The sequence below is a fragment of the Gorilla gorilla genome, chromosome 11 (genome assembly GCF_029281585.2).
Source record: "Gorilla gorilla gorilla isolate KB3781 chromosome 11, NHGRI_mGorGor1-v2.1_pri, whole genome shotgun sequence".
Lineage (NCBI taxonomy): Eukaryota > Metazoa > Chordata > Mammalia > Primates > Hominidae > Gorilla > Gorilla gorilla.
Genome location: NC_073235.2, coordinates 125,274,009 through 125,290,219, shown reverse-complemented (window position 1 = coordinate 125,290,219; position 16,211 = coordinate 125,274,009). Strand labels below are relative to the sequence as shown.

The 16,211-nt window shown below is 36.8% G+C and overlaps 1 protein-coding gene across 3 annotated transcripts in view; it reads left to right on the top strand.

The window, feature by feature from the left end:
* Window positions 1-16,211, top strand: part of FARSB (phenylalanyl-tRNA synthetase subunit beta) — an 83,875-nt gene that overhangs the window by 48,449 nt on the left and 19,215 nt on the right. For all 3 annotated transcript variants that reach the window (XM_031008582.3, XM_063695241.1, XM_055380555.2), the window contains exon 16: window positions 7,068-7,223. In XM_031008582.3, the coding sequence (XP_030864442.2) occupies window positions 7,068-7,223 (156 nt within the window). The remainder of the gene's footprint in view (window positions 1-7,067; window positions 7,224-16,211) is intronic.

The window sequence follows — 16,211 nt, the reverse complement described above, 5'->3', positions numbered from 1 at the left end:
ATTCCATAGGTGTAAACATCTAAATGTGTGATAATTTGTTGAATTCTCTTCATAAAAGGATTTTTTACAAACGTAGCATCCTACCAAGAGAAAGGTTCCTGTTTATCCACATTTGATATGATTTTTGGAGGCATTATGTCTTCACAAGATTCTTGTTGCATTTGTGAATCATTTAGGCCTGCACTGAAATTCTTCAGGAGATGTGTAAAATTTGCAATATAAATTATAGTCTTGTGGGTTCCAATGTGAAATAAATTTGTTGGATGGAATAGAAGAATCAAGTTGCTTTGTTTTATTTTCTGAATTTGGCCAGACTATTAACCTCAAGCTCCACATCAGCCTCTGATTATTCTAGAAGCTGTTTTGGTCTCCCAATAGGTTTTCTCCTAGCATCTTTCTTTGGGCTTTTAGGTGCATGTGAGAATAGGAGTGGAAAGTTTCTCTGGAAGACTCTGCTCTTTTCCAGTCTGTGCCATGTATGATAACATAACCAAACACCTTAGTTTTTAATCATTGGTACTTTGGTGGAAGAAGATCTATACCAAACAGGAGCCTATTTGAAAAATTTGAGTTATATGTAATAGTCATTTACAAGGGGACATCATGTACCATTCCTTTTTCTTTTCTGTTAAAAAATCATTTGGCGTGTTCTTTCATCTTATAGAATTGTAGCTAGCTGCCCCTCCTTTGTGCAGCTTAGATCAGCCTTCTCCAGGCAGTACTTTGAAGTCTGTGAAATACATAGATAATTTAGGCTGACATACTTGCCAGGCCCATTTAAAAAGCAGAATTGTTTGATGGCATGACACAAGCAGTCTGTTAACTGAGTTATAAAAGAACTGAGGCATTTCCAACAAACCCCAGCTTTGGCATGACTTTTAAATAGTTCTTATTTTGTGGTGTGTAGTCAGTGGACTTTCTATGATGTAGTATGGTCTCTTAGTGCAACATACTAGGAAATGGGAATGTTACTATACCCAGCGATTTCAAGGAGGAATGGGTGGAAATGAGTTCGTGGTTATTTTCTCATTTGATTCAGTTCAGCTACAGTAGAGGGAGTATCTTAGCAAGATATGAGGAAGTAAGTCCGGAGAGAGCAATAACCCTTGGGAAATGTAAAAAGCCAGCCAATCAGTGTGGAGTTGGGAGGGGGCGCCTAAATAATGAGGTTAATCTAATTATTACGGTGGGCTTAATACAAAGCCCTAGAAATCAGGCTTTTCTTAAAAATATTGCAAAATTAAATCTAAAAATATATAGTTCATTATTGTATGTGTATGCTATAAACATCCTGAAACCTTTCTTGAATGAAATAGAGTATAAATTTTTTAAGTTCTCTTTTGTTTTTGTTTTTGTTTTGAGGCAGGGTCTCACTCTGTCACTCAGGCATGATCATAGCTCACTGCAATCTCGAACTCCTGTGCTCAAGGGATCCTCCCACTTCAGCCTCCCAAGGAGCTGGGACTACAGGCACATGACACCACCAGTGTGCCTGGCTAATCTTTACATTTTTTTAAATAATTTATTTGTAGAGATGGAGTCTCACTTTGTTGCCCAGGCTGGTCTGAAACTCCTGGGCTCAAGTGATCCTTCTGCCTCGGCCTTCTAAAGTACTGGGATTACAGGCCTGAGCCACTGTGCCTGGCCTAAATTCTATATTTTTTAATTGTGATTTTATTATTCTCATCACGAGTTTACTTAATTTGTTTTTTAAAATTCTAAATTTTTAATCCAGATGTTGCTGCTCATATCAGAAATATAAAAGTTTTACATAATTTAGAAATCAGGAAAAAAGTACTGGAATTTGGCAAAGATTACCAAAATAAAGCTTCCAGTTTAGTTGCTAAGCTCTCTCTTAATGGTAGTATTACTGTTGGGCTCTTCTCTTGCAGCAAAAATGGAACTCCAAAGTTGTTTCAATACGTGCCTGTGTGTTAAAGTGGAAGCATGTGACATCCACACCAGCAAATGGGTACCACATGGCAAAAATACCCAGAAGCAAGTCAGTAGTATGAAAGGGATAATTTAGTTCTGTTTCGTTTCATTTTTTTCCCTTCAGAGGGAGAGAATGAAAGAAAGGGAGACACAGAGAGAGAGAGAGAGAGAGAGAGAGAGAGAGAGAAAGTTTGTATTCCTACAGTGGAATCAGGCTCTTCATTTTAGTTTATGAATATGGTTGGTTTAGTGAGGTTTTGTGCCTGTCTGATTTTAATGTCGACTTATAGCTTTTAGATACCAAATTTCTTTATCTTTAAAAATGGAAATGATGGAGGTGACAGTGGTATGCTCCTCGCTTACCTCAGCTGGCATAGATATGGCCCACTGTCTGCTCCTGACCCTGTTTAATAGCTATTTGTGTGTGCTTATCTTCTTTTTAGGCTGTAGGCATTTACTCAGAAAATAATTATTGAGGTCTGGCATGGTGGCTCATGCCTGTAGTCTTAGCACTTTGGGAGGCTGAGGCAGGCAGATTGCCTGAGCCCAGGAGTTCGAGACCAGCCTGGGCAACATGGTAAAACCCTGTCTCTACTGAAAATACAAAAAAAAAATCAGTGGGCATGGTGATGTGTGCTTGTACTCCCAGCTACTCAGGAGGCTGAGTTGGGAGGATCGCCTGAGCCTGGGAAGTCAAGGCTGCAATGAGCCAAGATCATGCTGCTGCACTCCAGCCTGGGCTACTGGAGTGAGACCCTGTCTCAGAGAAACAAAGAAGAATTACTGACGGTTTAGGTTGTAGATGTCTTGTACTGGCTTTGACCTCTATCATCAAAGAATATCTAGATTAGAGCGCCTTGAATATAGTGTGTACTGAGAAATGTTAAATGGCAAGGGCAGTTATTTCTTTGTATCTGTTCAGTCCGAAGTTCAACTCAGAATATACGTTCCATAAGTAACAATACTGTTCATGGCTAGAAACTTCACTGACTCTTAAAAATAATTTATTTCAGTTGCTTAAATGGAATTCTTAAGTTTCACAAAAACTTTTGAAAATAAAACATCTGTTTATCATATAAAAAACATTTCAACAATGCACATCTCTTTTTTTTTTTTTAAGACGGAGTCTCGCTCTGTTGCTCAGGCTGGAGTGCAGTGGCGTGATCTCGGTTCACTGCAAACTCTGCCTCCCGGGTTCACGCCATTCTCCTGCCTCAGCCTCCCGAGTAGCTGGGACTACAGGTGCCCGCCACCACGCCTGGCCAATTTTTTTTGTATTTTTAGTAGAGACGGAGTTTCACCATGTTAGCCAGGATGGTCTCAATCTCCTGACCTCGTGATCCGCCTGCCTTGGCCTTCCAAAGTGCTGGGATTACAGGCGTGAGCCACCGCGCCTGGCCTCAACAATGCACATCTTTGACCATATTAAGTGGATATATAGCCATACATAAGCTTGCCCTTATATTGTTTGTTTTCATTTAAATGTTTTTGGGTGTACCCTATTAGTGGAAAGAGCATGGGTTTTACAGTCAGTCAATTCTGGTCAAATCCTGGTTTTGTAACTTATTAGCAATATAATTAATCGTATTAGCTCCAGCCAATTAGTTTGACTTTGGGCAAGTTACTTAATCATTCTGAGCTTTGTTTCTCCATCTGTTTTATAGGAATAATAATACTTTGCATGGTTGTCTTGAGAATTAAATAAGGTTGTAGATAAATTGACAGATAGTACCTAGCATGTGCCAGATAATCGATACCACAGATTAACAGTTAATGTTAGTTTTCGTTTTCCTCCATTTATGTGCTTACTTTTATATTATTTTAATATTAGAGTACAGTGTCTTAAAATATTCATGTTTTACTTGGATATCTAGAAGATAAAAGGCATTCTGTATTTTATGTCAACTATTGCTAATAGCTTTTACCTATGGGAGTAAATCCGTGGAAGAAGTTTTGCTCAATGTATGCTAACATGAAGCAGCTTTCTATTTTCAGTTTATTCCCTCAGATATTAGTTTGTTTTTTCTCTTTTTAATTTGAAAAGCAAAATGAGGCCAGCATTCGTTCTATGTTTGTGTTAGAGCAGCGGTCTCCAGAATGTATTGAAGGGCCACAAGTGTTATAAAGTTAAATGATGACTGCTGACTTTCAGTCTTCCTCTCTATACTTAGGTACTTCTTTTTAAAAATGAGTTTTGTTACAGGTTTAGATGATTTTTCTTTTTACAAAATAAAAATTTAATAAATTAATTTTCAGAAATCAATAGCTTTTATAGATACAATATGTCTAATTTCAAGCTCTAAGGGAAGAAAAGACCCATGTTATAATAGCACAAAACATAAATGATAACATACTTAGGAATAAACACAAGAAATATTATTTGTAGAAAATGTTAAAATGCTAATGAGAGGTGAAATAAGACCCAAACAAATGGGAAGATACACCACGTTCTTTCATGGAAATACGCAGCATCATAAAGATATCACTTCTCTCATTAATGGGTGCAGCACACCAACATGGCACACGTATACATATGTAACAAACCTGCACATTGTGCACATGTACCCTAAAACTTAAAGTATAATAATAATAAAATTAAAAAAAAAAAGAAGTAGAATTACTGGATAATATGGTATAAAAAAAAAAAAGAAAAGCCACCTTTATCATATTCTCAATTCTTTTAAGTATTTAGATCTGTTTCTGAACTGTTCTGTTCCACTCATCTATATGACTACTCACAAATTATTGCCACTGTTTTAATTGCTGTAGATGTATAAATTTTAATATCTAGTAGTCTCCGTCTATCACTATTGTTTTTTTATATGAACTTTAGAATCAATTTATGTAATTTTTTTCAATTCTATTGGTATTTTTATTGAAGATCACATTAGATTTGTAAATTGAGAGAGGTTTAGATGATTATAACTATCACTACAAGATCAAAAAGTTCCATCACCCTAAAAACGCCTTATTTTAGTTGCATTTTTTTCCCATACCTAATCCCAGACAACTACTATCTGTTCTCTGTTCCCATAAGTTTGGCCTTTTCCAGAATGTCATATAAATGGACTCATACTGTCTGTAGCCTTTTGAGAGCCTTCTTTCTTTCAGCATAATGCCTTTGAGAGTCATCCAGGTTGTCAAGTCTATCTACAGTTTGTTCCTTTTTGTTGCTGTGTGGTATCCTACTGTATGGATGTACCAGTTTGTTATCAGTGTTCATTTGGACTGTTGGAATTCTTTTTTAAAATATTGCCTTTAGCTGGGCACAGTGGCTCACACCTTAATTCCAGCACTTTGGGAGGCTGAGGCAGGAGGATCACTTGAGCCCAGAGTCCAGCCTGGGCAACAGAGTGAGACTTTGTCTCTGCAAAAAATTAAAAAATTAGCCGAGTGTGGTGGCATGTGCCTATGGTCCCAGCTACCCTGGAGGCTAAGGTGGGAGGATTGCTTGAGCCCAGGAAGTTGAGGCTGCAGTGCACTTTTATATTATTTGTGGTTGCGCCAGGATGGGCAACAGAGTGAGAACCTATCTCAAAAAATAAAGTGAAATAAAATGAAATATTGAGTTTGTAAGTTTGTTTTAGTTTTCAAAGTAGAATAATATATACTAATCATGGAAAAACTGGGAAGTAAATAAAAGTTGGAAAAAATTATCCTTGCCCAAACATAACCTCTGTTAACATTTAGGTATATTTCTTTTCAGTCTTTTTCTCTGTTCATGGGGTTTTTTGGCTTATGGCTATATTTATGTAGTTGTGATTCTGTTTTTCTTCTTCTTCTTCTTCTTCTTCTTATTATTATTATTGTAGAGATGGGGTATTGCTATGTTGCCCAGGTTGGTCTCAAACTCTTGCCTTGGCCTTCCAAAGCGCTGGGATTACAGGCATGAGCTGTTTTGCCTGGCCCTATTCTTCATATACTTTAAAAAATTATTATTATTGTGGTAAAAAACATATGAGAGCTACCCTCTTAGTAAACTTTTAGAGGTGCACAGTTACAGTAGTGTTAACTATGTGCACGTTGTTGTGGGTCTCTAGAACTTTTCATCTTGCATGGCTAAACTTTTATACTCATTCAATATCAATTCCCCATTCCCTTTCCCTCCAACCCCTGGCAGCTACCTTTCTACTTTCTGTTTCTCTGAGTTTCATGACTTAGATATTTCATATAAATGGAATCATGCAGTATTTGTCCTACTGTGAGTGGCTTATTTAATTTAGCATAATGTCCTCAAGATTCACCCATGTGGTAGCATAGCTTCATAAACTTTAGTATTCTGCTTTTTTTATGCTTTGTGAAGAATGTATTCAACGTAGGTAGTTTTTAAAATATTACAAAGTACACACTAGTGTAACCATCAGCCACATTAAGAATGGAACATTGCCAGTATCCTAAGCTTCTTATATGACCCCTCCCCATCACAGATTCTTCATTTTAACCTAGGGTAATTGTTAGCCTAACTTTGGTCATAGTCATTACCTTACTTGCTTCACAGTTTTCCAATCTATGTTTGTTCTTTAAACAATGTAATTTAGTTTTGCCTCTTTTTGAACCTTGTGGTCTCTTTTTAATTTTCATTTACTATGATAAGTATTTGCTGTGTTATGATAAACCATCATAAAGATGCTTTCTAATAGCCGCTTAGTATCCTGATGAGTGATTGCACTGTACTTTATGTAGCCATCCCTAATATAGGTTGTTTATAATTTTACTATTGGAAATAATGTTGTAGTAAATGTCTTTCTACATAAAGCCGTTTTGAATTTAGTATTATTTCCTTTGGGTAGTATTAATATTATGAATAAGAGAGTATGAAGCTTTAAGGCTCTGATATATTGGTAAATTGTTTACAAAGAATTTTACCAAGTTATACCTCAGTGAAGCCTTATTTTCCCTGGTCAGCATTGAGGGTTTTTCACTCTTTCCCCCAAAGAAAACACCTTAGGGAATTTGATAAGCTGAAAAAAGACTATTTTATCTTATTTTGCATTTCTGAGGTTGAATCCTTCTCTGAATGTTTAATATTTGGTTTTCTTTGTTGTTGACTTTTTCTAAGTTTGTATTGGGGTAAATCAGTTTCTTAAGCAATGGTTAATACAGCGTTGTGACCAGTTCCTTTATTTTTCTAGATGTAGGTGCAAAAAACTACAGACATCTCTGTGCTGTTTATTACAACAAGAATCCTGGGTTTGAGATCATTCATGGGCTGCTGGACAGAATTATGCAGTTGCTCGATGTGCCTCCTGGTGAAGACAAGGGGGGATATGTGATCAAAGCATCAGAAGGTAAGATAGATGAGCCGAATCCAGAGTTAGTGACAGTGTCAGGAAGAGGCTACACCTTGTTTTTGATGAAGTTGGTAGTTTTGATTTGGGATTTTAGAAAGAAAGGGAGAGTTTTATTTCAATTAATTGTCAATATTATCCAGAAAATATCCCCTTTCCCTCCAGCATTTTAAGAAAACACTTTTCAGAACTCTCGTAAGTGCTGCACAGTATACTTTTGTTCCAACTGAGCTGTAACCCCTAGTTACTGGCACCTTTAAGCCATCAGCACATGGTGAACCCAGAAGTTTTAACTGGAAGCTGGTAAGACCTAAAGTGATGGTTTGCACTCAAAAGCTGCCTGTCTGATGGCTTTAAGACAAAAGAAAAAAGAAAACAAAAACAAAAACCTCAGAAGTTATTCTGAAAGATTTCACACATGTTAATCAAGTCATAAAGTTTGCAGAGCAAGGGTGGGAATCCTTGTGTATAAAATCCCAAGTACAGTAAAATCTTTGTTGGAGAGTTTAAGCTAGGCTAACTAAATGGTATATATGTGCTCCTAATATTCTATTAATAGTTTCTGATTATCCAAGGAACTCTGAAATTTTTGCTTTTCATATTTCTGCAGCTTCAATCTAAATTTATTTTGTTAGATGAAAGGTCCAGAAACAACTTGAGAGAAATATTTCACCACTTATTCCTACCGTTTACCTCACTGTGCTTTATAACTCTATTTGGCATCTTAAATTTCTAACACAACATTTACTTTTGAAGTGTTATTTAATAGTTAGTAGTGAGATTTGGTGGGGTAATATTTTTTTTTCTTTTATTTATTAGTCCTCAGGGATTGTTTTTGTTGGTGGTTGTTTAATTTTTGTTTTTGTTTTCATTTTGAGACTCCTTTGAAAATAACCCTGAAATCTATGGGTTTTCTTAGATTGAAGATGTGTGTGGTTCTTTTTTTTTTTTTTTTAAATAAATGAGAGATTAAATAAGCAGGAAGTTGTTTCTTACCCACTTTCCATGAGAAATAATAAAATGCAGACATGTGTTATGCTTGTGGAGTTCTAGATGTTAGAACTGGATTTTGGAGTTCATCCAGCCCACGAGCCCGGTTTTGTGAGTGAGGGAACTGGGGTTAGGCAAGTTAAAGAAGCCGGAGCCGGGTCATGCATGTTGACCCCACAGCTTCTGCCTCCCAGTATCCTTGCCAGTGTTGTCTGCCTTTTTAGTGCTTGTATGTACTCATTCACCAGTTTACCATCCTAGAATTTTGCTTTAAGACCAGGTCATCCAGGCTTATGGCAACCTGTAAGCTGATGTGAAGCATTTCTTTTCCTTCCATGCACAGTCTTTTCAGAAATCTTATTTCTTAAACAGTTTAGCTAGATAAAAATTCGATGCAGATTGCGTCCTGAATGTGAGGTCCAATTTCTTTCATACTTGAAAGGTTGCAAAGAGCTGAAATGGTAAATGAGAGCATAGCTTGTGGTGGATGTGACGCTTTGCGTAACCTTTAGATGGATAATATTTCTGTAAACTGGTATCTTAATATTGTGACTTCTCCTGCTTCAGTCAGTTCCTTAGATATTTATTTATCAGAAGAGTGTGAGTTCCTAGTTATAAGGCAGACTTCAGAAAAGACAATGATAAGTAGGACACAGGTGCTGCTGTCAAGCAACCAGCCAGGGAAAAGACCACCACATACCGACCCTCAAACCAAGATGTTAAAATGATAGTCTTGATGTTTCCAAAGAGGAAGAAAGTGCAACTTCTTCAGGGCATCCAGAAAAACAATAGGGAGTTTCTGCAAAGTGAGATGGGCCTTTGGAAGAATAGGTAGAGACAGGGGAAGCAAGGCAAACTAACTATAGGAAACACAGGCTGTGTGTTTGGAAACACAGCAGACAGTGTAGTGTGGTTTGGCTATAGGGTGAGGAAGGAGCTTGAAACTATATTTGGAGTCTTGAATGCTAGGGAAAGGCTGCAGCTAGTTAGGAGAAAAGTCTTAAAGCTTCTTTTTTTTCTTCTTTTAAAGCAGGTAGGTGATATTAGATCTGTACTTCAAAAGGATTAATTTAGCAGCAATATGTAGGTTGGGTGGGATGGAGAGCAGAGGTGAAGAGAATGGTGGGAAGGGATTTTAGCACATTGTAGAGGAGTGATAATGAGGACTTGGCCTGGATCGTGCTCATAGGATCCAAGGAAAAGACTGATTTAAGAAACCTTAGGAAGATAGAAGCCACAGCATTCATCATTTGGAAAATTTTGTGATAGTGCCACTTGGAACTTTTTGTGATACAGCTAATTTGTGTTGATCTTCTTCTTAAAAGTCAGGTTTTTCTAATTCTAAACTTATGATGTTATAATTTGAATTCCATATAATTTAGCACCCATACAGAATATAATACTTAGTATCTAGTTTCCTAACATGTAGATGTCTGCTGTTTTTGTTTAGAATTTTTTTTTTTAATTAGGAAATACACATTCCTAAACTGTCACTACTTCTGATGTGGTTGTAGATCTTTATGTTCAATTTTGTTAGGCCAGGTTGTTATTTTGGTTTTTGATTTAGCATGAATATTTACAGACTCAGACTTGTGGTTCCTTTTGAATCTACATTGGCTGTCATAGTAGAACACTGTAATCTTTTGAAGTTTTTCCATGTATGAAATGTCCAAGATTTATGAACATGAAAAGCTTTTTACACATGAGCAGCCTGAATCAGTATGTATTTCAGTATATCTAACGGGCTTTCTTTGGAAAAGGGCAGGAGATTTACTTTCACCCCCTATCACCATCATTGGCCGCATTAGTCTCTTGGAGTCCTGGGCACACATCTAGCTCTGAGTGCTTTTTTTCTCAGGGTGCTTTCTGCAAGAACCATCAAGCCAGAGAGAATTGGTATCATTACAAATAATGGTTCCTCATTTCTCATAGGGATTTCTGTTTTGATTATCTAATGGCAAGTATGATTATCCTTTTTTGTTTATGGTTGAAGAAACCAATGTATAAAGAAGTGGCTTGTCAAAATAAGTCAGTAATAAAGTTGGTATTAAGTTTTTCATCTAATATATATGTATGTGTTTGTGTGTGTGTATATAAAATACACACACGTACACACATACATACCACAACTAAGGAACAAAATTGTTTTTCAGACTCCTAAGCAAATCAGTAAACACAGGAATTTTGTTACTGGGGCATGTTTAGCTGCATCATTTCCTCCAATTTATTGTTATTTTACATACAGCTTTTTCAACTAAGAAAAGGTCTTCAGAGTATTAAAAAGCAGAGTGGAAGCAGATTAAGAACTACTGTTCCCTGCCATTCTTGATTACTGAGTTGTCTGGTATTACTCTGGCATATGGCTTACTTTTTAATAATTAAAAATCTCTAGTGGCTTTGCAGTTATAATTGAGCTAAGTCTGTTCTCCAGAGATTGCTGCATATGTCAGTTACATCGGCACTTATACCTATTTCTTCCTGTCCTTCTAATGTACACTACTAAGCTTTCTTTTGTACTGCTTTGTTTGGTGGTAGGGATGAATGGAACAGAACTCGATTCACCTTTGAGAAACCTGGCTCCGTGCGTTATAAGAAATCTGGAAATTCATCTGATTGTTCTTCGCATTAACCTAAGGAGTTTTGTTGACATTGGAGCGTAACCTTGCTTGTTATGCAGGGGGCAGTCCTCTGCAGCATGTGGAGTATCTGCAAAAGCACCCAGAAAGCCCGTAGTTGTAGCTAGAGTGAAAAGCCATGGTCCCCTGGTCTTACATATTTCTTATTTGCTGAGCATCCTTGCAGTTAACAACTTGAGATAGAATGTCAAGTTGATGACAGAATAAGGTCAATGTTGAGTGGGAAAAAAAGAAGAACCTTTAACTTTTTAGCAGACTGCAGAGCATTTTAAGAGTTTCAAAAGGGTTCAACTCCAAATATTTTAGTGGCTTTGGATCAGATTATTATGGCATATATATATATATATATATATATATATATATATATATATATATGCTTTTTCTTTTTTTCAGGCTTCTTCCCCTTCGTTTTTTGTGGTTTGTTACAAACTTAATTATGTATGTTAAGATGCATCTATCCTTTTCAAAAACCACTTCTGGGCAAGGAAAATTCTCCACATTTTTGTATTTGGAACAGTTATGTGGTTGCCGGGCAGATCAGTGGCAAAAATTATTTCTTGTAGAATGTATGGGCTTTGTGTGTGATTGGCTGCATTGACTTGAGCCTGTGATTTTTTTCCCCTTTAGCTTGTTACCTATTTCAGTTTTGATTATTTACAGTTCTACAGAAAACTTGAATTTAACTTGTGACAAGATCCCTGTTGGAGAGACAGAAAGTTTAGAACTTTAGTTTTGACAATTCTAGTTTTCATGCTGCTCAGAATATATTTTGTGAAATGAAAAATAACCTTGTAAGTAATATGCACATTTAATCCTGTACCATCTGTATACACAGTGGGTAGTACCTTCTGCTACAGTAATACCTAATGACCTGGAGTTCATGACCTTTTTCCCCTTTCAGGACACCTGTGAAAGATTTCAGATGCTAAAAAATATGGGTGAAATTGTGATGTTTCCCTGGTCGTCACACTGGTTTTTAGTGTAACATGAGCTTGGAAATATATGAGAAAAATATCTATTGAACAACTTGTTGAAGTAAAAGTGTTCAATTTTTGGTTTGATTTATACAAAACATTCTGGACTACAATAAAGGGAGATCTTTCTAGCATGCCCACATTTAGTTACCATCAACAAAGAAATTGTGAAGACAACAGGTTGAAAAAAATTGGAAGTTTTTAAGCTTCTGACCTTTGGTTAGTCTGTATGGAAACAGTTTTGATTCCTCTGGATGTCTGCTTTTTTGTGTTTGAGGCAAGCTTTCAAATACTATCATTTTTCTTAGCTTCTTTGAAGGAATTAAAAAACAAAGCCATATTAAACAAATAAGCAGTGATTCCTACACAGTTGGAATAGTGGTATAACACAGGCACTGTTTTTATAGAAGCTTCAGCAATCATCACATGAGTCACTTAGCCCTGCCTTGTTTTTACTGCTCTTGCCTCACTCTCTTGTATGCACAAGGCAAAGTTCTCTCCACTCATGTTCACTTAACTTTTTTTGAGGGGTAGGTATTTTGATGCTTTTGTGATACTTTAGTACTTGTAGCAAATTGGAATAAAGTCCCAAGGTGAATGGCTTGGTCAGCTTGGTATTCCCTCTGATAAATATTGTAGTAACAGTGTTTCTTAACCTTTTTAAAATTAATCTCTCCACTAAGGGCCTTTTTTAGATATTTTCTTTTTCCTTAATTGTTCCTTCATGAAATTTTAATACCACAGATACACTATATATATACTGTATATATGTATTATTATGTACTGTATATAGCTGTGCTGTATACATAAAAATAGTAAGTGTAAAGCTTACTTTTAAAAATTTCGATGCAGGGTTATCAATAACTAAGCAAAATTTTTAAGTTAAATTTAAAAATGATTAACATTTCACTTTATATCTGCTGGGTAACTCTTAATGTTATTTATTTACTTACATAAACTGTAGTGTATCAAATTATATTTGCCAATCAGCAATTTATACATATAGTAATAGTAATAAAAAATTATAAAAATCATTCAAAACTTATTTTAGCAAAAGTAAAACAGTTGTTATTTTTTGAGACAGGGTCTTGCTGTGTTGCCCAGGCTAGAGTGTAGTGGCATGATCATGGCTCACTGTGATTCTCCCGCTTCAGCTACCCAAGTAGCTGGGACTACAGGGCATGCCACCATGCTCAGCTCTTTTTTTTTTTTTTTTTTTTTTTTTTGTAGAGGCGAGTTTTTGCCATGTCACCCAGGCTGGTCTTAAGCTCCCGGTATCAAACAATCCACCCGCTTTGGCCTCCCAAAGTGTTGAGATTATAGGTGTGAGCCACCACGCCCAGCTAAAATAATTTTTAGTGAATTAACTTTTAACTTTTCCTTGATATAAGAAAATAACTTTTATCTAGTTGATAGTCAGATATTGTCAGCATTTTTTTCTTTTGAGTACTTTTTGTTGTTGTTGAGACAGGGTCTCACTCTGTCACCCAGACTGGAGTGCAGTAGCGCCATCACCACTTGACCTCCCAGGCTCAAGTGATCCTCTCACCTCAGCCGTCAGTGTAGCTGGGACTACAGGCACGTACCACCTTGCCTGGCTAATTTTTGTTTTATTTTGTTTTGTTTTCTTTAGAGACAGTTTCTCTATGTTGCTTAGGCTGATCTTGAACTCCTGGCCTCAAGTGATTTTCCTGCCTTGGCCTCAGGTGTGAGCCACCACGCCTAGTCTTTTGAGTACTTACCATAACTAATGATGTGTTAAATAACCTTTTGAATTAAATAGTAAAATATAAACTATTTTTGTTTAATTATCAGAGCCTAAGCTACACACAGAAGCTCTAAAGATCAGCCACAAGGCAGTCAAATGGCCTCCCATTCAATGTGACTTGGAGATCTAGCAACGGATAGAGTCTTCCAATCACAGCCATCTGTTGCCATAGTTTTATAGCAGTGTTCTTGCACACATTTACTGTATCTTCCATATTAATGTTGCTTGTGGGATACCCAAGAAAACCCAATGAGAGGAATTAAATACTGAGGAGTAAGGTTTTTGTCAAGTAGGGCTCAGCTTTGGAGCAACGCAAACCATTTTAATATGGAAGATTTTTTTCATACCCCCCTGCCCTGCCCCTTTTCCTCTAAGAACCAGTTCCGCCCCTATGGAAAATGCGTGCTATAACATAATGAATACTTTGGAATTATAGTAGTCTCCTCTTATCTGCAGGGTATACATTCCAAGACCCCCCGATGGATGCTTGAAACTGCAAATAGTATTGAACACTATATATATGATATGTTTTTAGTCTGTTAACCAAGACAGCTACTAAGTGACTAACGGGCAGGTAGTGTATACACTGTGGACACACCGGACGAAAGGAAGATTCATGTCCTGGGGAGGTCAGAGAGGGACAACTCTACTCAGTTTTTCATCATGCTACTCAGAAGAGTGCACAAGTTAAAACTTAGGAATGATTTATTTCCCTAATTTCCCACTTAATATTTTCAGACCTCAGTTAACCACGGAAAGTGAAAAACTGCATATAAATGGAGACTACTGTATTTACATCCAGCTGTATATACTGGGCAAAAAAAGAGGAAGATATTTTCATTTACCTCATGGTCCTCTCTTCTCTTCTGCATCCATACTAGATCTTGGCCTCCACTATTCTATAGAAAACGATGTTGTGGCCCAAATACAAAGAATTATAAAAGAAGTTCATTTTTAGCTTGTGATCTTTCAAGGGCCCGGGTCCTGAAAGTTGAAAGGATTTTTAGGATGATTCTGATTACTCAGTTTTTATCTTATACATGTGAGACAGTTTTACTTTCCTCAGGTATCAGCAGTTTTATACATTGGCCAAAATGGGGCAGCACTTGGTTTTGGCACATTTGTGTGCTGCAGCATATTGGTTAAGAGTCACTGTCCTGGGAATTCCTAGAACATGATGTATTCTGATAAACTATCAACGCTCTAAGTGGCCAGTCCAGCTCTACTCCAGAAGGATTAAGAGAATGGATGGATGGGTGGCTGGAAAGAAGGAAAACACATTGAATAAATCCCTAGGTAGGGATGGTAAATGTGGAGTGATCTCCTGAGCACATGACCACAAAAAATAAAGGCCTTTTCCCCTGGAGCACTTACTATGGCTTTAACAAGAGAGAGAAATAAAACTTCCATCTTGTTTAAACCATTGCCATTTGGGAGTTTCTTTCTTAAAGCTGAAACTAATCCTCACTTACAAATCATATTTTAATTCCTACTTGCCGGAACCCCTTGGCAGTATTAGGATGCCATCCAGCTCTAAACTGAATCAAGTTTCAAGCTAACTTCTAAGTTATTTTAAAATTCTTAGTGAAATTGTTCATTCTCATTCATTGCCTGTCCCCACTATAACCCTTTATTTTGAACACATTTAGATGGCTCATTCTTGTATCTACATGTAAAGTGTTTTCCTGGACACACTTTAAATTATTGCCTTTAAGGTTATTACTGGTAACCATTGGCATGTATTTCCAGTTTGCATTTGCATTTGCTAATGAAGGCATTGGCCACTCCCAGGAAATATGTTTTAGAGGACTGGCTTTTAAAATGTCTTCTTGGCTCCCACTGATAAGCCACTTAAAAAAAAATTGTATATATGCTTCCAAGTAAGATTTGAACAAAGGGTTACCTGTCTTACAAAAAGTTTGAAGCCTACCCTTGTAGAAAATGAAGAAGTTTATGAATGCTACAGCAAAGATGATTAGGCATTTTTATTCTTCTCTTTCTACCTTACTTTCACTTGCTTTTCGTTTGTGTGCTGTGATTATGAGTACTAAGATTGTAGCAATACCAACTCATCACATAGAGGTGGTACATTGTGAGTGTGAAAAGTGATTGATATCTGTCTAGCTATTCATAAATCAATTAAATTTCAGGCTTTGGGTGTTCTCTAGTTCTGGTTGCACAGGAACTCTAGGTACTTGAAGGTTTTTGACATTTCTGGATACTGGAAAATTAAGAGTAACTATTTTTATTAACACTGACTTAAAAAGGAATGTCTGCCAGAACATGGATGGTTCAGCTTTTATTTCTTTTTCTTTCTTTCTCTCTTTTTTTTTTTAATTTTAAGAGACAGGGTCTCACTCTGTTACCAAGGCTGGAGCACCCTGGCTTGATGATCATAGCTCGCTGTAGCCTCCAACTCCTGGGCAAAAGTGATCCTCCCATCTCAGCCTCCCCAGGTAGCCAGGACTATAGGCACACACTACCACACCCAGCTAATTCTTTTATTTTTTAAGTAGATATGTCCAATGTCCAAGCAAATGAGTTTATTGAGTTTATCTATGTTCCAAAAGTCCCATCTCCATTGATGTGTTCACATTTAGTTATTTCCTTTTCTATCAAG